This window comes from Rhinoderma darwinii, assembly GCF_050947455.1.
Source record: "Rhinoderma darwinii isolate aRhiDar2 chromosome 5 unlocalized genomic scaffold, aRhiDar2.hap1 SUPER_5_unloc_3, whole genome shotgun sequence".
Classification (NCBI taxonomy): domain Eukaryota; kingdom Metazoa; phylum Chordata; class Amphibia; order Anura; family Rhinodermatidae; genus Rhinoderma; species Rhinoderma darwinii.
This window is the reverse complement of record NW_027461787.1, coordinates 1,400,910-1,427,854: the sequence shown is the minus strand read 5'-3', so window position 1 is coordinate 1,427,854 and position 26,945 is coordinate 1,400,910. Positions and strand designations below refer to the sequence as shown.

Below are 26,945 nucleotides of genomic sequence, written 5' to 3'. Positions count from 1 at the left end.
GTTAATAATTAGAGCAGCCTATAGTCAGGTTACTACATATATTATATACTGTATGTAAGGCTGAGGGTAGAGGGGGTAGAGCTTCCAGTTATATAATGTGTTAGTGTAGGACACATCTATCATAGGTGTTAGTAATTAGAGCAGCCTATAGTCAGGTTATTACATATATTATATACAGTATGTAGTGCTGAGGTAGAGGGGGTAGAGCTTCCAGTTATATAGATAATGTGTTAGTGTAGGACACATCTATCATAGGGGTTAATAATTAGAGCAGCCTATAGTCAGGTTACTACATATATTATATATAGTATGTAGTGCTGAGGGTAGAGGGGGTAGAGCTTCCAGTTATATAGATAAGGTGTTAGTGTAGGACACATCTATCATAGGGGTTAGTAATTAGAGCAGCCTATAGTCAGGTTATTACATATATTATATACAGTATGTAGTGCAGAGGTAGTGGAGGTAGAGCTTCCAGTTATACAGATAAGGTGTTAGTGTAGGACACATCTATCATAGGTGTTAGTAATTAGAGCAGCCTATAGTCAGGTTTCTACATATATTATATACAGTATGTAGTGCTGAGGGTAGAGGAGGTAGAGCTTCCAGTTATATGGATAAGGTGTTAGTGTAGGACACATCTATCATAGGTGTTAATAATTAGAGCAGCCTATAGTCAGGTTATTACATATATTATATACAGTATGTAGTGCTGAGGGTAGAGGAGGTAGAGCCTCCAGTTATATAGATAATGTGTTAGTGTAGGACACATCTATCATAGGGGTTAATAATTTGAGCAGCCTATAGTCAGGTTACTACATATATTATATACAGCATGTAGTGCTGAGGGTAGAGAGGGTAGAGCTTCCAGTTATATAGATAAGGTGTTAGTGTAGGACACATCTATCATAGGTGTTAATAATTAGAGCAGCCTATAGTCAGGTTACTACATATATTATATACTGTATGTAAGGCTGAGGGTAGAGGGGGGGTAGAGCTTCCAGTTATACAGATAAGGTGTTAGTGTAGGACACATCTATCATAGGGGTTAATAATTAGAGCATCCTATAGTCAGGTTACTACATATATTATATACAGTATGTAGTGCTGAGGGTAGAGGGGGTAGAGCTTCCAGTTATATAGATAAGGTGTTAGTGTAGGACACATCTATCATAGGTGTTAATAATTAGAGCAGCCTATAGTCAGGTTACTACATATATTATATACTGTATGTAAGGCTGAGGGTAGAGGGGGTAGAGCTTCCAGTTATATAATGTGTTAGTGTAGGACACATCTATCATAGGTGTTAGTAATTAGAGCAGCCTATAGTCAGGTTATTACATATATTATATACAGTATGTAGTGCTGAGGTAGAGGGGGTAGAGCTTCCAGTTATATAGATAATGTGTTAGTGTAGGACACATCTATCATAGGGGTTAATAATTAGAGCAGCCTATAGTCAGGTTACTACATATATTATATATAGTATGTAGTGCTGAGGGTAGAGGGGGTAGAGCTTCCAGTTATATAGATAAGGTGTTAGTGTAGGACACATCTATCATAGGGGTTAGTAATTAGAGCAGCCTATAGTCAGGTTATTACATATATTATATACAGTATGTAGTGCAGAGGTAGTGGAGGTAGAGCTTCCAGTTATACAGATAAGGTGTTAGTGTAGGACACATCTATCATAGGTGTTAGTAATTAGAGCAGCCTATAGTCAGGTTTCTACATATATTATATACAGTATGTAGTGCTGAGGGTAGAGGAGGTAGAGCTTCCAGTTATATGGATAAGGTGTTAGTGTAGGACACATCTATCATAGGTGTTAATAATTAGAGCAGCCTATAGTCAGGTTATTACATATATTATATACAGTATGTAGTGCTGAGGGTAGAGGAGGTAGAGCCTCCAGTTATATAGATAATGTGTTAGTGTAGGACACATCTATCATAGGGGTTAATAATTTGAGCAGCCTATAGTCAGGTTACTACATATATTATATACAGCATGTAGTGCTGAGGGTAGAGAGGGTAGAGCTTCCAGTTATATAGATAAGGTGTTAGTGTAGGACACATCTATCATAGGGGTTAATAATTAGAGCAGCCTATAGTCAGGTTACTACATATATTATATACAATATGTAGTGCTGAGGTAGGGGGGAGGGGGCAGCTCTGTCCCATCTTTGGTTTTCCCATTTATCAGGAGAACAGACATGCTCCAGTGTCTTCATAGATCTGCAGATGTCCGGCCATCTTTACATTTGTCTCCTTGGCTTTCAGAGTCCGTATGATGGGTGGGGTTGGGGGTGGGTTTGTGGCAGAGGTTGGATCGGCATAAATGTTTGAAGTAGGAATTTCCCTTCAAGATTGAATTACATGGAGAAGCCCTTTAAGGAGCCGCTAAAGGATCTGACATAATAAACCTTCCAATATAGGCATATGTCTGACTCTGCTCTGACCGTGTCACATGACCGTGGTGGCCTATCAATACACTCCGATGTCTCCAGGAAATTCCATGATTGGCTGCCACAGTCACGTTATCTTTATAAGCGTCAAGTTATTATAAGAAGCCCGGTTTAGCGCCGTGGGGGTTTGGGCGCCGTGGGGGGTTGAGCGGTGTGGGGGGTTGGGCGCTGTGCGGTGTGGGGGGTTGAGCGGTTTGGGGGGTTGAGCGGTGTGGGGGTGTTGAGCGCTGTGGGGGGTTGAGCGCTGTGGGGGGGTTGAGCGCTGTGGGGGGTTGAGCGCTGTGGGGGGTTGAGCGGTGTGCGGGGTTAAGCGGTGTGCAGGGGGTTAAGCAGTGTGCGGGGTTGAGCGGTGTGGGGGGTTTGAGCGGTGTGGGGGGTTGCGCGGTGTTGAGCGGTGTGCGGGGTTGAGCGGTGTGCGGGGTTGAGCGCTGTGGGGGGTTGAGCGGTGTGGGGGGTTGAGCGGTGTGGGGGGTTGAGCGATGTGGGGGGTTGAGCGGTGTGGGGGGTTGAGCGGTGTTGAGTGATGTGGGGGGTTGAGTGCTGTGGGGGGTTGAGCGCTGTGAGGGGTTGAGCGGTGTGGGGGGTTGAGTGGTGTGGGGGGTTGAGCGGTGTGGGGGGTTGAGCGGTGTAGGGGGTTGAGCGGTGTTGAGCGGTGTGCGGAGTTGAGCTCTGTGGGGGGTTGAGCGCTGTGGGGGGGTTTGAGTGCTGTGGGGGGGGTTGAGCGGTGTGGGGGGTTGAGCGGTGCGGGGGGTTGAGCGCTGTGGGGGGTTGAGCGCTGTGGGGGGTTAAGCGCGGCGGGGTGTTGAGCGCTGCGGGGGGTTGAGCGGTGTGGGGGGTGAGCGGGGTTAGACAGGTAAGTGTATTAGAGAGCTCCACATTGTCAGGATTGTGAGACATATAACGAGGACACGGTGACTTAGAATCACATTTATGTTATTACAGTGAAGTTACAGCCTCTACGTATCAGAGACATCATGAGGTGAACTCCACCACAACTGGAACAAGTACAGAAGACGACTTCTCCCTCCACCGTGTCCAGAGGGTGCGCAGTAAGATAAGGAGACGTCTGCTCCAGAAATACTCCGCTTCATGCGACCTACAGCGACAATGTCTCCACCTCCAAGAAGATTCCTGAGAAGATTGTGGTGACGCGGCCGCCTCGTCAGGAGTCCACGCTCCACGTGAGATGTTCTATCCTAACGACTGAGGGGCTCGGGTCACGCAGCAGGATCTCACTACTACTTCTCCTAAGTCTTACGAGCTGCTGGTTTTCCTTGTACCTGCGCTCAGTGATAAATCTTCACCTTTCTGAGGGTCACGTGCAATGCGTCCCGTTCCCTCCATATTTCACGTCTAGCGATATTTGCGGAGTCTCTGCGCCTGCTCTCTGCTGCTGCTCGGTCAGGGCCTTAGAGTTTTTTTACGCCTGTGCTGGAGGTGGATTCTTTCATGACTCCGTAAAATGCCTCTCCGATTAAAGCTCTTGCCGCATTGGCTGCAGGCATATGGCCGCTCTCCCGTGTGGATCCGCTGGTGGGTCGTCAGGTTGTGCTTCAGGCTGAAGCTTCTCCCGCACTCCTGACACGAGTAAGGTCTCTCGCCTGTGTGGAGCCGGACGTGCTTGGTCAGGTGCTGCTTCTGAATAAAGCTCTTGCCACACACAGGGCAGGCATACGGCCTTTCTCCGGAGTGGATCCTCAGATGGTTAATAAGGGTATGCTTTTGGTTGAACGATTTGCCGCACACAGAACATGGGAAGACTCGCAGTTGGCAGCCACTATGGATGAGGGCGCCTCTCAAGCGTTGTTTGTCTTTCATTTCTGGTGCTGTGGTAATGGTGCTGGAATATCTCTGGTGGCTTCTCTGATGTAAGGTCAATGTCTCCTGGTGGCTGTAACCTTTCCCACACTTGCTGCAAGAGAAGGGCTTGTCTCCAGTGTGTGTCCTCTGCTGGGTTGGGGGGAGATGTTTGGGGTTTTTCCCAGGAGGATTATGTGGTGACGGTCTATCCCCGGCGTGCATCTTCTCGTGTTTGATCAACAGATTCTTCTGAAAAAACGTTTTTCCGCACTGATCGCAGGTGTGGATTTTCTCGCCACTGTGAAGAGGCTCGTGTTGCTGGAGGTCCTCTCTCTGGCCAAATATCTGACCACACCATTTACACGAGAAGTGTTCGGCCTCCACCCGGGACTCTTCATGGCTCTGCAGGCTTTCTAATGTCTGGGCCGCAGTTTCCTGGTCATCTGCACTTTCTATGATCAACAGAGATTTCATCTCCTCTGCGCTCAAGACTTCAGGGGTCACCGTGTCAGCAACAGCATCGAGCCGACCCACTGACAGAGATGTCTGGTGCATGGTTAGGCTGTCACTTTGGTTGAAGCTTTTTCCACAGTCAGTGCAGCAAACGGGTATCTCCTCAATATCAGTAAAGTTCTTCCCACACTGCGCACAGGTTATGGGCTTCTCTCCTGTCTGCGGGGCTAGGGGCTCAATCTTGTGCTGCTCTGTCTCCGGAATAGACACAATGTAGATGCTCTTAGGTGTAAATGTCTCTTCCTCTACAGCCGGCGGTGTTTCCAGAGGGTCTCCTGAGGGACCTTCTCCTGCTTTGGATTTGCAGTGAATTCTTTGATGTGCTTGATAGGTGCTTCTCCGGGTAAATCTCTTTGCGCAGGCAGAGCAGCAGTATGGCTTCTCTCCAGTGTGAGTCTTCATGTGTGTACATAGGTTATGCTTCATGCTGAAGCTTCTCCCACACTCGCTGCATGTATATGGCTTCTCCCCGGTGTGCGTGCGGATGTGCTTGGTCAGGTGCTGCTTTTGGATGAAGCAACGTCCACACTCGGGGCAGGTGTGCGGCCTCTGACCAGTATGGATCCTGTAGTGGTTGATGAACGTTTGCTTGTTAAAGAAACGCTTTCCACACTGAGGACATATGAATGGTCTGGGATTCACTGCAAGTCCACCACTAGAGACCTGAGGGCTGGCATTCTTCTCACTGACTGTCTGCTCCTTCGAACATTTTCCTTTAGCTGGCAACAAGCGAAAAAGTCTGCAGGGGTCCGCTGGCTCCATGGGCTGGGTCATGCTGCTGGATATTTTGTGTAGGTGGCATCTCTGATGAGCCCGTAGATTCTCTCGGCGGCTGAAGTTCTTGCCGCATTCGTAACAGGGATAGGGTTTTTCTCCAGTGTGAATTCTCCCATGCGTTGTTAGGTTATGCTTCAGACTAAATCCACGGCCACACTCCTGGCAGATGTATGGTCTCTCTCCAGTGTGGAGCCTCTGGTGCTTTGTGAGGTGCTGTTTTTGGATGAAGCTCTTCTCACACTGGTCACAACCGTACGGACGCTCCCCGGTGTGTATACGCTGATGTTTGATTAGATTGTGCCTCTGTCCAAAAGCTTTCCCGCACACAAGACAGTAAAAGGGCGCGTTCACTTCTACGGGAGCCGGACCCTGCAGATCTTCTTCATCCCAGAGAACCTCTTCTTTACAATTCACATCAAACTCCACTTTCACCTCCATGTGATCGGGGCTGGCTGATGAGACGTCATATCCAAATCCGCTGAGGACCGAATCATCTTCATCCATCATGTGAGTATCTGGAGGACAAGATAAAGAGTATGAACTAAAATCACGCATATTATCAGGGTCAGAAGGTGAATTACACCACGTGTAACTATGAATGTCACTACAAACAGAGATTGATAAGAGGAGGAAAGCGAAAGGAGAGCGATAGGTGGAGAGATGGAGTGATAAGTAGAGAGTGATAGGAGGAGAGCGATAAGAGAGCGAGAGTTACAGGTGGAGAGCGATAGGAGGACAACAAGAGTTATAGGTGGAGGGCGATAGGAGGAAAGAGATAGGAGGAGAGATGGAGTGATAAGCAGAGAGTGGTAGGAGGAGAGCGATAGGAGAGGAGAGATAGGAGGAGAGCGATAGGTGGAGAGATGGAGTGATAAGTAGAGAGTGGTAGGAGGAGAGCGATAGGAGAGCGAGAGTTACAGGTGGAGAGCGATAGGAGGAGAGCCATAGGTGGAGAGACATAGGTTGAGGACGATAGGAGGTGGAGAGAGATAGGGGAGAGCGATAGGAGGAGAGCGATAGGAGAAGAGCGATAGGAGAAGAGCGATAGGAGGAGAGCGATAGGAGGAGAGCGATAGGAGAGCGAGAGTTATAGGCGGAGATCAATAGGGGGAGAGCGATAGGAGAAGAGTGAGAGTTATAGGTGGAGACTGATAGGTGGAGAGCGATAGGAGAAGAGCGATAGGAGGAGATAAGGGGAAAGCGATTGGAGGAGAACAATAGTTATAGGTGAAGGGCGATAGGTGGAGGGCGATAGGGGGAAAGCAATAGGGTGGAGAGCGACAGGTGGAGAGAGATAGGACGAGAGCAAGAGAAGGAGAGCGATAGGAGGAAAGCGATAGGAAGAGAGCGACAGGTGGAGAGCGACAGGTGGAGAGCGACAGGAGAAGAGCGATAGAAGAGTGACAGGTGGAGAGCGATAGGACGAGAGCGAGAGAAGAAGAGCTATAGGAGGAAAGCGATAGGTAGAGAGCGAGAAAAGGAGAGCTATAAGAGGTGCGCGATAGGAGGAGAGAAATAGGAGAATAGGGTTATGTGGAGAGCGATAGGTGGAGAGCGATAGGAGGAGAGCAAGAGTAATAGGTGGAGAGCGATAGGAGTAGAGCGATAGGTGGAGAGCGATAGGAGGAGAGCGATAGGAGGAGAGCGAGTTATAGGTGGAGAGTGATAGGAGAAAAGTGATAGGAGGAGAGCGATAGGAGGAGAGCGATAGGAGGAGAGCGATAGGAGAGCGATAGGAGGAGAGCGATAGGAGGAGAGCGATAGGAGGAGAGATGGAGTGATAAGTAGAGAGTGGTAGGAGGAGAGTGATAGAGGAGAGATAGAAGGAGAGCGATAGAAGGAGAGCGATAGAAGGAAAGAGATAGGAGGAGAGCGATAGAAGGAAAGAGATAGGAGGAGAGCGATAGGAGGAGAGCGATAGGAGGGGAGCGATAGGAGGTGGAGAGAGATAGGAGGAGAGCAATAGGAGGAGAGCGATAGGAGGAGAGCGACAGGAGGAGAGCAATAGGAGGAGAGCAATAGGAGGAGAGCGATAGGAGGAGAGAGATAAGTGGAGAGCGATAGGAGGGAGATAGGAGGAAAGCGAGTTATAGGTGGAGAGCGAAACGGGGAAAGCGATAGGAGGGGAGCGATAGGAGGGGAGCGATAGGAGGGGAGCGATAAGAGGAGAGCGACAAGAGGAGAGCGACAAGAGGAGAGCGACAAGAGGAGAGCGATAGGAGGAGAGCGATAGGAGGAGAGATAAGTGGAGAGCGATAGGAGGGAGATAGGAGGAAAGCGAGTTATAGGTGGAGAGCGAAACGAGGGGAGCGATAGGAGGGGAGCGATTGGTAGATGGGGGAAAGCGATAGGAGGAAAGCGCTAGGAGGAAAGCGAGTTATAGGTGGAGGGTGATAGGTGGAGGGCGATAGGTGGAGGGCGATAGGGGGAGGGCGACAGGGGAAAAGCGATAGGAAGAGAGCGATAGTGATAGGAAGAGAGCAAGAGTGATAGGTGGAAAGCGATAAGAGGAGAGCGTGAGCGATAGGTGGAGAGCGATAAGTAGAGAGCGATAGGAGGAGAGCGACGGGTGGAGAGTTATAGGTGGAGAGCGATAGGTGGAGAGCGATAGGTGGAGAGCGATAGGTGGAGAGCGATAGGCGGAGAGCGAGGGCGATAGGTGGAGAGCGAGGGCGATAGGTGGAGAGCGAGGGCGAGCGATAGGAGGGGAGCGATTGGTAGATAGGGGGAAGCTATAGGAGGAAAGCGCTAGGTGGAGGGCGATAGGGGGAGGGCGACAGGGGGAGGGCGACGGGGAGGGCGACAGGGGGAAAGCGATAGGAAGAGAGCGATAGTGATAGGTGGAAAGCGATAAGAGGATAGCGATAAGAGGAGAGCGTGAGCGATAGGTGGAGAGCGATAGGAGTAGAGCGATAGGTGGAGAGTGACAGGTGGAGAGCGACAGGTAGAGAGCGACAGGTAGAGAGCGACAGGTAGAGAGCGACAGGTGGAGAGCGATGGGTGGAGAGCGATGGGTGGAGAGCGATAGGAGGAGAGCGATAGGAGGAGAGCGAGGGCGATAGGTGGAGGCCGATAGGGGGAGGCCGATAAGGGGAGGGCGATAGGAGGAGGGCGATAGGAAGAGAGTGATAGGGATAAGCGGAGAGCGACAAGAGGAGAGCGACAAGAGGAGAGCATGAGCGATAGGTGGAGAGCGACAGGTGGAGAGCGACAGGTAGAGAGCGACAGGTAGAGAGCGATAGGAGGTGAGCGATGGGTGGAGAGCGATGGGTGGAGAGCGATAGGTGGAGAGCGAGGGCGATAGGTGGAGAGCGAGGGCGATAGGTGGAGGGCGAGGGCGATAGGTGGAGGGCGAGGGCGATAGGTGGAGGCCAATAGGGGGAGGGCGATAGGAGGAGAGCGATAGTGATAGGCGAAGAGCGATAGGAGGAGAGCGATAAGAGGAGAGCGACAAGAGGAGAGCGACAAGAGGAGAGCGACAAGAGGAGAGCGATAGGAGGGAGATAGGGGGAAAGCGATAAAAGGAAAGCGAATGGAGGAGAGCGATAGGAGGAAAGCGAGTTATAGGTGGAGAGCGAAATGGGGAAAGCGATAGGAGAACGATAGGTGGAGAGTGATAGGTGGAGAGCGATAGGTGGAGAGCGACAGGTGGAGAGCGAAAAGAGGAGAGTGATAGGTGGAGAGTAATAGGGGGAGAGCGATACTCGGAGAGCGAGAGAAGGAGAGCGAGAGAAGGAGAGCAATAGGAAAAGAGCGATAGGAGGGGAGCGATAGGAGGAAAGCGAGTTATAGGTGGAGGGCGATAGGGGGAGGGCGATAGGGGGAGGGCGATAGGGGGAGGGTGACAGGGGGAGGGCGATAGTGATAGGAGGAGAGCGATAAGAGGAGAGCGATAAGAGGAGAGCGATAGGTGGGAGATAGGGGGAAAGCGATAGGAGAAGAGCGATAGGTGGGAGATAGGGGGAAAGTGATAGGAGGAGAGCGATAGGAGGAAAGCGATAGGAGGAGAGTTATAGGTGGAGAGCGATAGGTGGAGAGCAATAGGTGGAGAGCGACAGGTGAAGAGCGAAAAGAGGAGAGTGATAGGTGGAGAGCGATCGGTGAAGAGAGATCGTGGGAGAGTAATAGGGGGAGGGCGAGAGCGATAGGTGGAGGGCGATAGGTGGAGCGAGAGAAGGAGAGCAATAGGAAAAGAGCGATAGGAGGAGAGCGTGAGCGATAGGTGGAGAGCGATAGGTGGAGAGCGATAAGTAGAGAGCGATAGGAGGAGAGCGACGGGTGGAGAGTTATAGGTGGAGAGCGATAGGTGGAGAGTGATAGGCGGAGAGCGAGGGCGATAGGTGGAGAGCGAGGGTGATAGGTGGAGAGCGAGGGCGAGCGATAGGAGGGGAGAGATTGGTAGATAGGGGGAAGCTATAGGAGGAAAGCGCTAGGTGGAGGGCGATAGGGGGAGGGCGACAGGGGGAGGGCGACAGGGGGAAAGCGATAGGAAGAGAGCGATAGTGATAGGTGGAAAGCGATAAGAGGATAGCGATAAGAGGAGAGCGTGAGCGATAGGTGGAGAGCGATAGGAGTAGAGCGATAGGTGGAGAGCGACAGGTAGAGAGCAACAGGTGGAGAGCGACAGGTAGAGAGCGACAGGTAGAGAGCGACAGGTGGAGAGCGATAGGAGGAGAGCGATGGGTGGAGAGCGATAGGAGGAGAGCGATAGGTGGAGAGCGAGGGTGATAGGTGGAGAGCGAGGGCGATAGGTGGAGGCCGATAGGGGGAGGCCGATAAGGGGAGGGCGATAGGAGGAGGGCGATAGGAGGAGAGCGATAGGAAGAGAGTGATAGGGATAAGCGGAGAGCGACAAGAGGAGAGCGACAAGAGGAGAGCGTGAGCGATAGGTGGAGAGCAACAGGTGGAGAGCGACAGGTAGAGAGCGACAGGTGGAGAGTGACGGGTGGAGAGCGATGGGTGGAGAGCGACGGGTGGAGAGCGACAGGTAGAGAGCGATAGGAGGTGAGCGATGGGTGGAGAGCGATGGGTGGAGAGCGAGGGCGATAGGTGGAGGGCGAGGGCGATAGGTGGAGGGCGAGGGCGATAGGTGGAGGCCGATAGGGGGAGGGCGATAGGAGGAGAGCGATAGTGATAGGCGAAGAGCGATAGGAGGAGAGCGATAAGAGGAGAGCGACAAGAGGAGAGCGACAAGAGGAGAGCGACAAGAGGAGAGCGATAAGAGGAGAGCGATAGGAGGGAGATAGGGGGGAAAGCGATAAAAGGAAAGCGAATGGAGGAGAGCGATAGGAGGAAAGCGAGTTATAGGTGGAGAGCGAAATGGGGAAAGCGATAGGAGGAGAACGATAGGTGGAGAGTGATAGGTGGAGAGCGATAGGTGGAGAGCGACAGGTGGAGAGCGAAAAGAGGAGAGTGATAGGTGGAGAGCAATAGGGGGAGAGCGAGAGCGATAGGCGGAGAGCGATAGGCGGAGAGCGAGAGAAGGAGAGCAATAGGAAAAGAGCGATAGGAGGGGAGCGATAGGAGGAAAGCGAGTTATAGGTGGAGGGCGATAGGGGGAGGGCGATAGGGGGAGGGCGACAGGGGGAGGGCGATAGTGATAGGAGGAGAGCAAGAGTGATAGGTGGAAAGCGATAAGAGGAGAGAGATAAGAGGAGAGCGATAAGAGGAGAGCAATAGGTGGGAGATAGGGGGAAAGCGATAGGAGAAGAGCGATAGGTGGGAGATAGGGGGAAAGCGATAGGAGGAGAGCGATAGGAGGAGAGTTATAGGTGGAGAGCGATAGGTGGAGAGCAATAGGTGGAGAGCGACAGGTGAAGAGCGAAAAGAGGAGAGTGATAGGTGGAGAGCGATCGGTGAAGAGCGATCGTGGGAGAGTAATAGGGGGAGGGCGAGAGCGATAGGTGGAGGGCGATAGGTGGAGCGAGAGAAGGAGAGCAATAGGAAAAGAGCGATAGGAGGGGAGCGATAGGAGATAGGGGGAAAGCGATAGGAGGAAAGCGCTAGGCGGAAAGCGAGTTATAGCTGGAGAGCGATAGGGGGAAAGCGATAGGAGAGCGCTAGGAGAGGGCCACCGGACCCTTTCTAAGTGGATCTGGTTTTACTGGGGAAACGAAGTTGAAACCTCCAGACCAATATCCCAGCGTGAACATCCCCAGCGGGTACCCAAGTCCTCTCCTCAGGCCCGTATCCTCTCCAATGGACCAGGTACTGGAGGGAGCCTTGGACCATCCTGCTGTCCACAATCTTGGCCACCTCGAATTCTGCCCCCTCAGGGGTGAGAACAGGGACCGGAGGTTTCCTCGAGGGAGCCAAGGACGGGGAGCAGCGTTTAAGGAGGGAGGCATGGAACACGTCGTGTACTCGAAAAGATGGGGGCAACTCCAGTCGGAAGGAGACAGGATTGAGGAATTCAATGACCTTGTACGGCCCTATAGACCGCGGAGCAAACTTCTTGGACGGGACCTTAAGGCGCAAATTTTTAGACGATAGCCACACCAGATCCCCAACCATAAACAAGGGGTTAGCAGAACGTTTTCTATCTGCCTGAGTTTTTTGTATGCTCTGGGACGCCTCTAGGTTCTTCTGAACCTGAGCCCAGACTGTGCACAGTTCTCGATGAACGACCTCTACCTCGGGATTGTTGGAACTACCAGGTGAAATGGAGGAGAACCGTGGATTAAACCCAAAATTACAGAAAAAGGGGGAGACCCCTGACGAGTTACTGACCCGGTTATTAAGAGAAAATTCGGCGAGGGGAATGAATGAGACCCAATCATATTGACAGTCAGAGATAAAACACCTTAAATATTGTTCTAGAGACTGATTAGTCCTCTCAGTTTGGCCATTAGTTTCAGGATGGAAGGCAGAGGAGAAGGACAGATCAATCTCCAACTTTTTACAGAAGGCTCTCCAAAACAATTAAACAAATTGTACCCCTCTATCAGAAACAATATGGACAGGGACCCCATGGAGACGCAGGATGTGTTTGACAAAGAAGGTAGCTAACGTCTTAGCATTGGGTAGTTTTTTGAGGGGCACAAAGTGGCACATCTTACTGAAGCGGTCTACTACAACCCACACCACCGACTTGCCTTGAGATGGAGGCAAATCGGTGATAAAATCCATGGAGATATGGGTCCAAGGTCTCTGGGGAATGGGCAAAGAACATAGAAAGCCCGCTGGTCGGGACCTGGGAGTCTTGGACCTAGCACAAACTTCACAAGCGGCGACGTAGGCCTTAACGTCTTTAGGCAACCCAGGCCACCAATAGTTTCTGGCAATGAGGTGCTTGGTACCCAGGATGCCTGGATGGCCAGATAGTGCAGAGTCATGATTTTCCCTAAGTACCCTTAGCCGGAATTGCAGGGGAACAAACAGCTTGTTCTCAGGAAGGCTCCCGGGAGCTGAACCTTGATCAGCCGCAATTTCAGAGACTAAATCAGAATCAATAGCGGAAATGATTATACCAGGAGGCAAAATACAAGCAAGATCTTCCTCCGAAGGAGGGCTGGCCATGAAGCTACGCGACAGTGCATCAGCCTTAACATTTTTAGACCCAGCCCTATAGGTAACCACAAAGTTGAATCTGGTAAAAAATAACGCCCAACGAGCTTGTCTCGGGTTTAGCCTCCGGGCAGATTCTAGGAAAACCAGATTCTTGTGGTCGATAAGGACCGTTACCTGGTGCCTAGCCCCCTCCAGGAAGTGGCGCCATTCTTCAAATGCCCATTTAATGGCTAAGAGTTCGCGGTTGCCAATATCATAGTTACTCTCAGTGGGTGAAAACTTCCTGGAGAAGTAGGCACAGGGACAGAGATGGGTGAGGGACCTGGTACCCTGGGACAAGACAGCCCCCACTCCCACCTCGGACGCGTCAACCTCCACGATAAATGGCTCCATTTGGTTGGGCTGAACCAGCACCGGGGCCGAGATAAAGCACTTCTTAAGGACCTCAAAAGCCTGGACAGCCTCAGGAGGCCAGTGGAGGAGATCAGCACCTTTGCGAGTGAGATCCGTAAGAGGCTTAGCGATGACCGAGAAGTTAGCAATAAACCTCCTGTAATAATTAGCGAACCCCAGGAAGCACTGTAACGCCTTCAGGGAGGCAGGTTGGACCCATTCCGCCACAGCCTGGACCTTGGCGGGGTCCATGCGGAATTCATGAGGAGTGAGGATTTGGCCCAAAAATGGTATCTCCTGCACCCCAAACACACATTTTTCGGTCTTAGCAAACAGTTTGTTTTCTCGAAGGACCTGGAGCACCTTCCTGACATGCTCAATGTGGGAGGACCAGTCCTTGGAAAACACCAGTATGTCATCAAGGTACACTACAAGAAATAACCGCAGGTAGTCTCTTAAAATCTCATTTAGGAAATTCTGGAAGACCGTGGGAGCATTACACAACCCAAAGGGCATGACGAGGTATTCGAAATGACCTTTAGGCGTGTTAAACGCAGTCTTCCACTCATCCCCCTTTGATGCGGATAAGGTTATACGCCCCCCGTAGATCAAACTTAGAGAACCATTGGGCCCCCTGAACCTGATTAAAGAGATCAGGAATCAGAGGAAGGGGATACTGGTTCCTTACAGTGACCTTATTCAAGCTTCGGTAGTCAATGCATGGCCTAAGACCACCATCCTACTTCCCTACGAAGAAGAAGCCAGCACCTACCGGAGAAGTAGAGGGGCAAATGTTACCCTTGGCCAGACATTCCTGGATATACTCTCTCATGGCTTCACGTTCGGGACAAGAGAGATTAAATATCCTACCCTTAGGGAGCTTAGCTCCTGGTACCAAATCGATTGCGCAATCGAATTCTCTATGAGGAGGTAACACTTCGGAGGCCTCCTTAGAGGAAACATCAGCGAAGTCCTGAACAAACTCAGGTAGCGTGTTCACCTCCTCAGGGGGAGAAATAGAATTAACAGAAAAACATGACGTCAAGCATTCATTACCCCATTTGGTAAGATCCCCAGTATTCCAGTCAAACATGGGATTATGCAACTGCAACCAGGGAAGGCCTAAAACCAAATCGGACGATAATCCCTGCATTAACAGTACAGAGCACTGCTCCAAATGCATGGAGCCAACAAGGAGTTCAAAAACAGGGGTATGCTGTGTAAAATAACCATTAGCAAGAGGAGTGGAGTCGATACCCACTACCGGGACAGGTTTAGGCAAATCAATCAAAGGCATAGCTAGAGACATAGCAAATTCCACAGACATGATATTAGCAGAAGACCCTGAATCCACGAAGGCACTGCCGGTAGCAGACCTACCACCAAAAGAGACCTGAAAGGGAAGCAAGATTTTATTATGTTTCATATTTACGGGAAATACCTGTGCGCCCAAGTGACCTCCCCGATGATCACTTAGGCGCGGAAGTTCTCCGGCTGCATTCTTACGCTTAGGACAGTTGTTCACTTGATGCTTGTCATCCCCACAGTAGAAGCAGAGACCATTCTTCCTGCAGAAATCTCTACGTTGTTGGGGGGACACGGAGGCCCCGAGTTTCATAGGTACCTCCGAGTCTTCCGGGGAGGAACGAAGCAACGGAACCTCGGGAGGCATCATGGGGGAGTCAGAGGAGAAAACATCAAGACGTTCAAGTCGTCGTTCCCTGAGACGTCGGTCAAGTCGTACCGCTAAAGCCATAACCTGGTCTAGGGAGTCAGAAGAGGGATAACTAACTAGCAGATCTTTCAGGGCGTTCGACAGACCCAACCTAAACTGGCACCTTAAGGCAGGGTCATTCCACCGAGAAGCACCACTTCCTAATGTCAGAGCAATACTCCTCAACAGGTCTCTTACCCTGACGTAAGGTCACCAGCTGACTCTCGGCAAAAGCAGTCTTGTCAGTCTCGTCATAGATGAGTCCGAGAGCAGAAAAGAAAAGATCAACGGAGGAAAGTTCAGGGGCGTCAGGAGCCAAGGAGAAGGCCCATTCTTGGGGCCCTTCCTGGAGCCGGGACATAATTATACCCAGACGCTGGCTCTCAGAACCTGAGGAGTGGGGCTTTAAACGAAAATAGAGCCTACAACTCTCCCGAAAGGAGAGAAAAGTCTTCCGGTCCCCTGAGAACCGGTCGGGCAACTTGAGGTGGGGTTCAAGAGGTGAGGTGAGGGGGACTACCATGGTAGCATCAGGCTGGTTGACCCTCTGAGCCAGGGCCTGGACCTGTAGGGAGAGACCCTGCATTTGCTGAGCCAGGGTCTCAAGGGGGTCCATAGTGGTGTCAGGGACCAGGGTAGACTAGGTATTGGCTTGTGATTATGTAATGACGGGGGTGGGGAGACAGACAAGTGAGCCCTAATCTACCCACCACTCAGTCCCTGCCTACTTGCAACGACCCGCCCTAGGCGACGGGGTACAACTGGGCGACGGTCCCTACGCTCAATAAGTGCACGACAGACAAACAGACAAGGGTACACAGAGCTAGGGGGAGAAAGGGGCAGTTGCCCACGGCAAAACCGTGAGCAACAAGAGAAGTGAACAAGCCGAGTCAAACCAGGAGAGTACGAGGTGCCAAACGCAGAGCAGAAGAGTAGTAAACAAGACGAGTCAAACCAGGAGTGCACGAGGTACCAAACGCAGAGCAGGAGAGTAGTCAGCAAGCCGGGGTCAATATGAAGCAAGGACAAGGGTACAAGAAGCTGCAGCAGGGCCAGGAAACCAAACGAGAAGAATCACAAGCAAAGGAGGAACAGGAAAGGCAGGTATAAATAGACAGAGGGCGGGAGCTAGCTCCGTCTAGCCAGGCTGTGATAGGCTCTCCCACTCCTAAGCCTGCCATCCTGAGTGGTGGAAGATGGAGTCAGTCTCACAGACATAGAAGCAGGTGCAGACTGATTATCTATGGGCGTTAACCCCGAAGCTGTGCCTGGCAGATCCTTTACAAGAGGAGAGTGATAGGTGGAGAGCGATAGGAGGGGAGAGATAGGAGGGGAGAGATAGGAGGGGAGAGATAGGAGGGGAGCGATAGGAGGAGAGCGATAGGTGGAGAGCGATAGGTGGAGAGCGATAGGTGGAGAGCGATAGGTGGAGAGCGATAGGAGGAGAGCGATAGGAGAGCGATAGGTGGAGAGAGATAGAACGATAGGAGGAGAGCGATAGGAGAATAAGCGAAAGAAGGTCACAGAGCCAGCGGAATTAACTGTCACTTGGCCAGCAGGGGGCAGTGTAAACCCACCTTGTCACCAAGGGATTTGCCTTGGGGCTACTCTGGGAGTGCAAAGGAAGGCAGCAGGTTCCTCATATGTAACGTAGCAAATGGTCAGTGCAGGCGTCAGGCACGGATGTTCAAGAAACAAGCAGAGGTCAATACACGGGAATCCAACAACGAGATAGCAGAGATGCACCTGGGACACTAAGGAACCAAACCGCTCTGCAATGAACCCAGAGCGCCAGGGATTTATAGATCAGGGACAGCTGAGAATTAGAATTTTTGCCTAGTGTAGAGCATCAGTGGAGAGAGCGGCCGCCAAACGCCAAGGAGGAAGAAGAGCACCGTGGACCAGGACGCCTTGGGCAGGTAAGAACACAGAGGCGGGGAGCGCTTGAGAAGGAGAGCGAAAGGTGGAGAGTGATAGGAGAGAAGTCATAGGAGGAAAGCGAGAGGAGGAAAACGATAGAAATCGAGAGGTGAGGAGTGATAGGTGGAGAGCGAGAGGAGGAAAAGTATAGCTGGAGAGCGAGAAGAGAAGAACGATAGGTGGAGAGCGAGAAGAGGAGAGCGATTGGTGGAGAGCGAGAAGAGGAGAACGATAGGTGGAGAGCGAGAAGAGGAGAACGATAGGTGGAGAGCGAGAAGAGTACGATATGGAGAGCGAGAAGAGGAGTCTGATAGGTGGAGAGTGATAGGTAAGAAGTCATAGGTGGAGAGCGATAGGTGAGGAGTCATAGGTGGAGAGCGATAGGTGAGAAGTCATAGGTGGAGAGCGATAGGTGAGGAGTCATAGGTGGAGAGCGATAGGTGAGAAGTCATAGGTGGAGAGAGATAGGTGAGGAGTCATAGGTGGAGAGCGATAGGTAAGGAGTCATAAGTGGAGAGCGATAGGTGAGGAGTCATAGGTGGAGAGCGATAGGTCAGGAGTCATAGGAGGAGAGCGATAGGGGAGGAGTCATAGGTGGAGAGCGATAGGTGAGGAGTCATAGGTGGAGAGCGATAGGTGAGGAGTCATAGGTGAAGAGCGATAGGTGAGGAGTCATAAGAGGAGAGCGATAGGTGAGGAGTCATATGGAGGAGAGCGATAGGTGAGGAGCGATAGGTGAGGAGTCATAGGTGAGGAGTCATAGGTGGAGAGCGATAGGTGAGGAGTCATAGGAGGAAAGCGATAGGTGAGGAGTCATAGGAGGAGAGCGATAGATGAGAAGTCATAGGTGGAGAGCGATAGGTGAGGAGTCATAGGTGGAGAGCGATAGGTGAGGAGTCATAGGTGGAGAGCGATAGGTGAGGAGTCATAGGTGGAGAGCGATAGGTGAGGAGTCATAGGTGGAGAGCGATAGGTGAGGAGTCATAGGTGGAGAGCGATAGGTGAGGAGTCATAGGTGGAGAGCGATAGGTGAGGAGTCATAGGTGGAGAGCGATAGGTGAGAAGTCATAGGTGGAGAGCGATAGGTGAGGAGTCATAGACGGAGAGCGATAGGTGAGGAGTCATAGGCGGAGAGCGATAGGTGAGGAGTCATAGGTTGAGAGCGATAGGTGAGGAGTCATAGGTGGAGAGCGATAGGTGAGGAGTCATAGGTGGAGAGCGATATGTGAGGAGTCATAGGTGGAGAGCGATAGGTGAGGAGTCATAGGTGGAGAGCGATAGGTGAGGAGTCATAGGTGGAGGGCGATAGGTGAGTCATAGGAGAGCGATAGGTGAGGAGTCATAGGAGGAGAGCGATAGATGAGAAGTCATAGGTGGAGAGCGATAGGTGAGGAGTCATAGGTGGAGAGCGATAGGTGAGGAGTCATAGGTGGAGAGCGATAGGTGAGGAGTCATAGGTGGAGAGCGATAGGTGAGGAGTCATAGGTGGAGAGCGATAGGTGAGGAGTCATAGGCGGAGAGCGATAGGTGAGGAGTCATAGGTGGAGAGCGATAGGTAAGGAGTCATAGGTGGAGAGCGATAGGTGAGGAGTCATAGGTGGAGAGCGATATGTGAGGAGTCATAGGAGGAGAGCGATAGGTGAGGAGTCATAGGTGGAGAGCGATAGGTGAGGAGTCATAGGTGGAGAGCGATAGGTGAGGAGTCATAGGTGGAGGGCGATAGGTGAGTCATAGGAGAGCGATAGGTGAGGAGTCATAGGAAGAGAGCGATAGGCGAGGAGCGATAGGTGAAGAGTCATAGGCGAAGAGTCATAGGTGAAGAGTCATGGGTGAAGAGTCATAGGAGGAGAGCGATAGGTGAGGAGTCATAGGAGGAAAGCGATAGGTGAGGAGTCATAGGTGGAGAGCGATAGGTGAGGAGTCATAGGTGGAGAGCGATAGGTGAGGAGTCATAGGTGGAGAGCGATAGGTGAGGAGTCATAGGTGGAGAGCGATAGGTGAGGAGTCATAGGTGGAGAGCGATAGGTGAGGAGTCATAGGTAGAGAGCGATAGGTGAGAAGTCATAGGCGGAGAGCGATAGGTGAGGAGTCATAGGTGGAGAGCGATAGGTGAGAAGTCATAGGTGGAGAGAGATAGGTGAGGAGTCATAGGTGGAGAGCAATAGGTGAGGAGTCATAGGAGAGCCATAGGTGAGGAGTCATAGGTGGAGAGCGATAGGTCAGGAGTCATAGGAGGAGAGCGATAGGGGAGGAGTCATAGGTGGAGAGCGATAGGTGAGGAGTCATAGGTGGAGAGCGATAGGTGAGGAGTCATAGGTGGAGAGCGATAGGTGAGGAGTCATAGGAGTGATAGGTGAGGACTCATAGGAGGAGAGCGATAGGTGAGGAGTCATAGGAGGAGAGCGATAGGTGAGGAGTCATAGGAGGAGAGCGATAGGTGAGGAGTCATAGGTGGAGAGCGATAGGTGAGGAGTCATAGATGGAGAGCGATAGGTGAGGAGTCATAGGTGGAGAGCGATAGGTGAGAAGTCATAGGTGGAGAGAGATAGGTGAGGAGTCATAGGTGGAGAGCAATAGGTGAGGAGTCATAGGAGAGCCATAGGTGAGGGGTCATAGGTGGAGAGCGATAGGTCAGGAGTCATAGGAGGAGAGCGATAGGGGAGGAGTCATAGGTGGAGAGCGATAGGTGAGGAGTCATAGGTGGAGAGCGATAGGTGAGGAGTCATAGGTGGAGAGCGATAGGTGAGGAGTCATAGGAGTGATAGGTGAGGACTCATAGGAGGAGAGCGATAGGTGAGGAGTCATAGGAGGAGAGCGATAGGTGAGGAGTCATAGGAGGAGAGCGATAGGTGAGGAGTCATAGGAGGAGAGCAATAGGTGAGGAGTCATAGGAGAGCAATAGGTGAGGAGTCATAGGAGGAGAGCGATAGGAGTAGTGTTAAGGTAATAGACTCACCAGTATATGCGAGGGCCAAGAGAGTGGTCTCTTTCCATTAAAAACATTCCTTGTTTGAGCCTGCAGTGGGTGATGACTGGTTGACTGTCTATGCCGGCACTCTCTAGTCAATTGCTGGCTGTCTCACTGACTGCCCTGGTCACTGTCTGACTGTCTCTCCCTGCAATCTCTGGTCAATTTCTGACTGTTTATTCCTGCAGTCTCTGATCATTTGCTGACTGTCTCTCCCTGCAGTCTCTGATCACTGGCTGACTCTCTCCCAGCAGTCTGTGATCACTTCCTGACTGTCTCTCCCTGCAGTCTATGTTCACTGGCTGACTGTCTCCCCCTGCAGTCTCTCATGACTTCCTGACTGTCTCTCCCTACAGTCTCTGATCACTTCCTGACTGTCTCCCCCTACAGTCTCTGATCACTTCCTGACTGTCTCCCCCTGCAGTCTCTGATCACTTCCTGACTGTCTCTCCCTGCAGTCTCTGATGACTTCCTGTCTCTCCCTGCAGTCTCTGATCACTTCCTGTCTCTCCCTGCAGTCTCTGATCACTGGCTGACTGTCTCCCCCTGCAGTCTCTGATCACTTCCTGACTGTCTCTCCCTGCAGTCTCTGATCACTTGACTGTCTCTCCCTGCAGTCTCTGATCACTTCCTGACTGTCTCTCCCTGCAGTCTCTGATCATTTCCTGTCTCTTCCTGCAGTCTCTGATCACTGGCTGACTCTCTCTCCCTGCAGTCTCTGATCACTGGCTAACTGTCTCTCCCTGCAATCTCTGATCAATGGCTGACTCTCTCCCTGCAGTCTCTGATCACTGGCTGACTGTCTCTCCCTGCAGTCTCTGATCACTGGCTGCCTGTCTCTCCCTGCAGTCTCTGATCACTTCCTGACTCTCTCCCTGCAGTCTCTGGTCACTGGCTGACTGTCTCTCCCTGCAGTCTATGATCACTGGCTGACTGTCTCTCCCTGCAGTCTCTGATCACTGGCTGACTGTCTCTCCCTGCAGTCTCTGATCACTTCCTGACTGTCTTTGATCACTGGCTGACTGTCTCTCCCTGCAGTCTCTGGTCACACTGGCTGACTGTCTCTCCCTGCAGTCTATGATCACTGGCTGACTGTCTCTCCCTGCAGTCTATGATCACTGGCTGTCTGTCTCTCCCTGCAGTCTCTGATCACTTCCTGACTGTCTTTGATCACTGGCTGACTGTCTCTCCCTGCAGTCTCTGGTCACTGGCTGACTGTCTCTCCCTGCAGTCTATGGTAACTGGCTGACTGTCTCTCCCTGCAGTCTCTGATCACTGGCTGACTGTCTCTCCCTGCAGTCTATGATCACTGGCTGACTGTCTCTCCCTGCAGTCTCTGATCACTGGCTGACTGTCTCTCCCTGCAGTCTATGATCACTGGCTGACTGTCTCTCCCTGCAGTCTATGATCACTGGCTGACTGTCTCTCCCTGCAGTCTCTGGTCACTGGCTGACTGTCTCTCCCTGCAGTCTCTGGCCGTCTCTATGCAGTGAGCTCTCAGGATACGTCTGTTTCTCACCCTGCAGTCTGTGGGAGTCTCCTGCTGCAGCCAAGAAAACCTCCCTGCACAATGCATCATGGGAAGATTCTGCAGGGAGAGGAGGAGGAGACAGAGACATGCAGGACAGAGACAGGAGACAGGCAAGAGAGAGACAGGCAGGACAGAGACAGGCAAGAGAGAGAGAGAGAGAGACAGGCAGGACAGAGACAGGCAAGAGAGAGACAGGCAGGACAGAGACAGGCAAGAGAGAGACAGGCAGGACAGAGACAGGCAAGAGAGAGACAGGCAGGACAGAGACAGGCAAGAGAGAGACAGGCAGGACAGAGACAGGCAAGAGAGAGACAGGCAGGACAGAGACAGGCAGGACAGAGACAGGCAGAGAGACATGCAGGACAGAGACAGGCAAGAGAGAGAGAGACAGGCAGGACAGAGACAGGCAAGAGAGAGACAGGTAAGAGAGAGACAGGCAGGACAGAGACAGGCAGGACAGAGACAGGCAAGAGAGAGACAGGCAGGACAGAGACAGGCAAGAGAGAGACATGCAGGACAGAGACAGGCAAGAGAGAGACAGGCAAGAGAGAGACAGGCAGGACAGAGACAGGCAATAGAGAGACAGGCAGGACAGAGGTAGGCAAGAGAGAGAGAGAGACAGGCAGGACAGAGAGGCAGGACAGAGACAGGCAAGAGAGAGACAGGCAGGACAGAGACAGGCAAGAGAGAGACAGGCAGAGAGACATGCAGGACAGAAACAGGCAAGAGAGAGACAGGCAGGACAGAGACAGGCAGGACAGAGACAGGCAAGAGAGAGAGACAGGCAGGACAGAGACAGGCAAGAGAGAGAGGCAGGGCAGAGACAGGCAGGACAGACAGGCAAGAGAGAGACAGGCAGGACAGAGACAGGCAAGAGAGAGACAGGCAGGACAGAGACAGGCAAGAGAGAGACATGCAGGACAGAGACAGGCAAGAGAGAGACAGGCAGGACAGAGACAGGCAGGACAGAGACAGGCAAAAGAGAGACAGGCAGGACAGAGACAGGCAAGAGAGAGACAGGCAGGACAGAGACAGGCAAGAGAGAGACAGGCAAGAGAGAGACAGGCAGGACAGAGACAGGCAAGAGAGACAGGCAAGAGAGAGACATGCAGGACAGAGACAGGCAAGAGCGAGACAGGCAGGACAGAGACAGGCAGGACAGAGACAGACAAGAGAGAGACAGGCAGGACAGAGACAGGCAGGACAGAGACAGGCAAGAGAGAGACAGGCAGGACAGAGACAGGCAAGAGAGATACAGGCAGGACAGAGACAGGCAGGACAGAGACAGCCAAGAGAGAGTCAGGCAAGACAGAGACAGGCAAGAGAGACAGGCAGGACAGAGACAGGCAGGACAGAGACAGGCAAGAGAGAGACAGGCAGGACAGAGACAGGCAAGAGAGAGACAGGCAGGACAGAGACAGGCAAGAGAGAGACAGGCAAGAGAGAGACAGGCAGGACAGAGACAGGCAAGACAGAGACAGGCAAGAGAGAGACTGGCAGGACAGAGACAGGCAGGACAGAGACAGGCAAGAGAGAGACAGGCAGGACAGAGACAGGCAAGAGAGAGACATGCAGGACAGAGACAGGCAAGAGAGAGACAGGCAGGACAGAGACAGGCAAGAGAGAGACAGGCAGGACAGAGACAGGCAAGAGAGAGACAGGCAAGAGAGAGAGACAGGCAGGACAGAGACAGGCAAGAGAGAGACAGGCAGGACAGAGACAGGCAGGAGAGAGACAGGCAGAGAGACATGCAGGACAGAGACAGCCAAGAGAGAGTCAGGCAAGACAGAGACAGGCAAGAGAGACAGGCAGGACAGAGACAGGCAGGACAGAGACAGGCAAGAGAGAGACAGGCAGGACAGAGACAGGCAAGAGAGAGACAGGCAGGACAGAGACAGGCAAGAGAGAGACAGGCAAGAGAGAGACAGGCAGGACAGAGACAGGCAAGACAGAGACAGGCAAGAGAGAGACTGGCAGGACAGAGACAGGCAGGACAGAGACAGGCAAGAGAGAGACAGGCAGGACAGAGACAGGCAAGAGAGAGACATGCAGGACAGAGACAGGCAAGAGAGAGACAGGCAGGACAGAGACAGGCAAGAGAGAGACAGGCAGGACAGAGACAGGCAAGAGAGAGACAGGCAAGAGAGAGAGACAGGCAGGACAGAGACAGGCAAGAGAGAGACAGGCAGGACAGAGACAGGCAGGAGAGAGACAGGCAGAGAGACATGCAGGACAGAGACAGGCAAGAGAGAGACAGGCAGGACAGAGACAGGCAAGAGAGAGACAGGCAGGACAGAGACAGGCAAGAGAGAGACAGGCAAGAGAGAGACAGGCAGAGAGACATGCAGGACAAAGACAGGCAAGAGAGAGACAGGCCGGCCAGAGACGGGCAAGAGAGAGACAGGCAAGAGATAGACAGGCAAGAGAGAGACAGGCAGGACAGAGACAGGCAAGAGAGAGACAGGCAGGACAGAGACAGGCAAGAGAGAGACAGGCAGGACAGAGACAGGCAAGAGAGAGACAGGCAGGACAGAGACAGGCAGGACAGAGACAGGCAAGAGAGAGACAGGCAGGACAGAGACAGGCAAGAGAGAGACATGCAGGACAGAGACAGGCAAGAGAGAGAGACAGGCAGAGAGACATGCAGGACAGAGACAGGCAAGAGAGAGACAGGCAGAGAGACATGCAGGACAGAGACAGGCAAGAGAGAGACAGGCAGGACAGAGACAGGCAGGACAGAGACAAGCAAAAGAGAGAGACAGGCAGGACAGAGACAGGCAGGACAGACAGGCAGGACAGAGACAGGCAAGAGAGACCCAGGCAGGACAGAGACAGGCAAGAGGGAGATATGCAGGACAGAGACAGGCAGGACAGAGACAGGCAAGAGAGAGACAGGCAGGACAGAGACAGGCAAGAGAGAGACAGGCAGGACAGAGACAGGCAAGAGAGAGACAGGCAAGAGAGAGACATGCAGGACAGAGACAGGCAAGAGAGAGACAGGCAGGACAGAGACAGGCAAGAGAGAGACAGGCAGGACAGAGACAGGCAGGACAGAGACAGGCAAGAGAGAGACAGGCAAGAGAGATACAGGCAGGACAGAGACAGGCAGGAAAGAGACAGCCAAGAGAGAGACAGGCAAGAGACAGACAGGCAGGACAGAGACAGGCAGAGAGACATGCAGGACAGAGACAGGCAAGAGAGAGACAGGCAGGACAGAGACAGGCAGGACAGAGACAGGCAAGAGAGAGACATGCAGGACAGAGACAGGCAAGAGAGAGACAGGCAGGACAGAGACAGGCAAGAGAGAGACAGGCAGGACAGAGACAGGCAAGAGAGAGACAGGCAGGACAGAGACATTCAGGACAGAGACAGGCAGAGAGACATGCAGGACAGAGACAGGCAAGAGAGAGACAGGCAGGACAGAGACAGGCAAGAGAGACATGCAGGACAGAGACAGGCAAGAGAGAGACAGGCAGGACAGAGACAGGCAGGACAGAGACAGGCAAGAGAGAGACAGGCAGGACAGAGACAGGCAAGAGAGAGACATGCAGGACAGAGACAGGCAAGAGAGAGACAGGCAGGACAGAGACAGGCAAGAGAGAGACAGGCAGGACAGAGACAGGTAAGAAAGAGAGAGACAGGCAGGACAGAGACAGGCAAGAGAGAGACAGGCAGGACAGAGACAGGCAGGACAGAGACAGGCAAGAGAGAGACAGGCAGAGAGACATGCAGGACAGAGACAGGCAAGAGAGAGACAGGCAGGACAGAGAAAGGCAAGAGAGAGACAGGCAGGACAGAGACAGGAAAGAGAGAGAGACAGGCAGGACAGAGACAGGCAAGAGAGAGAGACAGGCAGGACAGAGACAGGCAGGACAGACAAGCAAGAGAGAAACAGGCAGGACAGAGACAGGCAAGAGAGAGACAGGCAGGACAGAGACAGGCAAGAGAGAGACAGGCAGGACAGAGACAGGCAGGATAGAGACAGGCAAAAGAGAGACAGGCAGGACAGAGACAGGCAAGAGAGAGACAGGCAGGACAGAGACAGGCAAGAGAGAGACAGGCAGGACAGAGACAGGCAAGAGAGAGACAGGCAAGAGAGAGACAGGCAAGAGAGACAGGCAGGACAGAGACAGGCAAGAGAGATACAAGCAGGACAGAGACAGGCAGGACAGAGGCAGCCAAGAGAGAGACATGCAGGACAGAGACAGGCGAGAGAGAGACAGGCAGGACAGAGACAGGCAGGACAGAGACAGGCAAGAGAGAGACAGGCAAGAGAGAGACAGGCAGGACAGAGACAGGCAAGAGAGACAGGCAAGAGAGAGACATGCAGGACAGAGACAGGCAAGAGCGAGACAGGCAGGACAGAGACAGGCAGGACAGAGACAGGCAGGACAGAGACAGACAAGAGAGAGACAGGCAGGACAGAGACAGGCAGGACAGAGACAGGCAAGAGAGAGACAGGCAGGACAGAGACAGGCAAGAGAGATACAGGCAGGACAGAGACAGGCAGGACAGAGACAGCCAAGAGAGAGTCAGGCAAGACAGAGACAGGCAAGAGAGACAGGCAGGACAGAGACAGGCAGGACAGAGACAGGCAAGAGAGAGACAGGCAGGACAGAGACAGGCAAGAGAGAGACAGGCAGGACAGAGACAGGCAAGAGAGAGACATGCAGGACAGAGACAGGCAAGAGAGAGACAGGCAGGACAGAGACAGGCAAGACAGAGACAGGCAAGAGAGAGACTGGCAGGACAGAGACAGGCAGGACAGAGACAGGCAAGAGAGAGACAGGCAGGACAGAGACAGGCAAGAGAGAGACATGCAGGACAGAGACAGGCAAGAGAGAGACAGGCAGGACAGAGACAGGCAAGAGAGAGACAGGCAGGACAGAGACAGGCAAGAGAGAGACAGGCAAGAGAGAGAGACAGGCAGGACAGAGACAGGCAAGAGAGAGACAGGCAGGACAGAGACAGGCAGGAGAGAGACAGGCAGAGAGACATGCAGGACAGAGACAGGCAAGAGAGAGACAGGCAGGACAGAGACAGGCAAGAGAGAGACAGGCAGGACAGAGACAGGCAAGAGAGAGACAGGCAAGAGAGAGACAGGCAGAGAGACATGCAGGACAAAGACAGGCAAGAGAGAGACAGGCCGGCCAGAGACAGGCAAGAGAGAGACAGGCAAGAGATAGACAGGCAAGAGAGAGACAGGCAGGACAGAGACAGGCAGGACAGAGACAGGCAAGAGAGAGACAGGCAGGACAGAGACAGGCAAGAGAGAGACAGGCAGGACAGAGACAGGCAAGAGAGAGACAGGCAGGACAGAGACAGGCAGGACAGAGACAGGCAGAGAGACATGCAG

At 52.5% G+C, this 26,945-nt stretch overlaps 1 protein-coding gene across 1 annotated transcript; it reads right to left on the bottom strand.

Moving 5' to 3' along the window:
• Positions 1–3,376: 3,376 nt before the first annotated feature.
• LOC142689481 (uncharacterized) lies at positions 3,377–21,592 on the bottom strand. The gene is made up of 2 exons (XM_075847577.1): positions 20,047–21,592; positions 3,377–6,069 (listed from the first exon to the last, which is right to left on the bottom strand). The coding sequence occupies exon 2, from the start codon at positions 6,059–6,061 to the stop codon at positions 3,866–3,868; it is 2,196 nt and encodes a 731-aa protein (XP_075703692.1). The 5' UTR covers positions 6,062–6,069; positions 20,047–21,592; the 3' UTR covers positions 3,377–3,865.
• Positions 21,593–26,945: the final 5,353 nt, after the last annotated feature.

Coding starts and splice junctions, on each gene's coding strand:
- LOC142689481 (XM_075847577.1), bottom strand. CDS start 6,061: ATGATGGATGAAGATGATTCGGTCCTCAGCGGATTTGGATATGACGTC.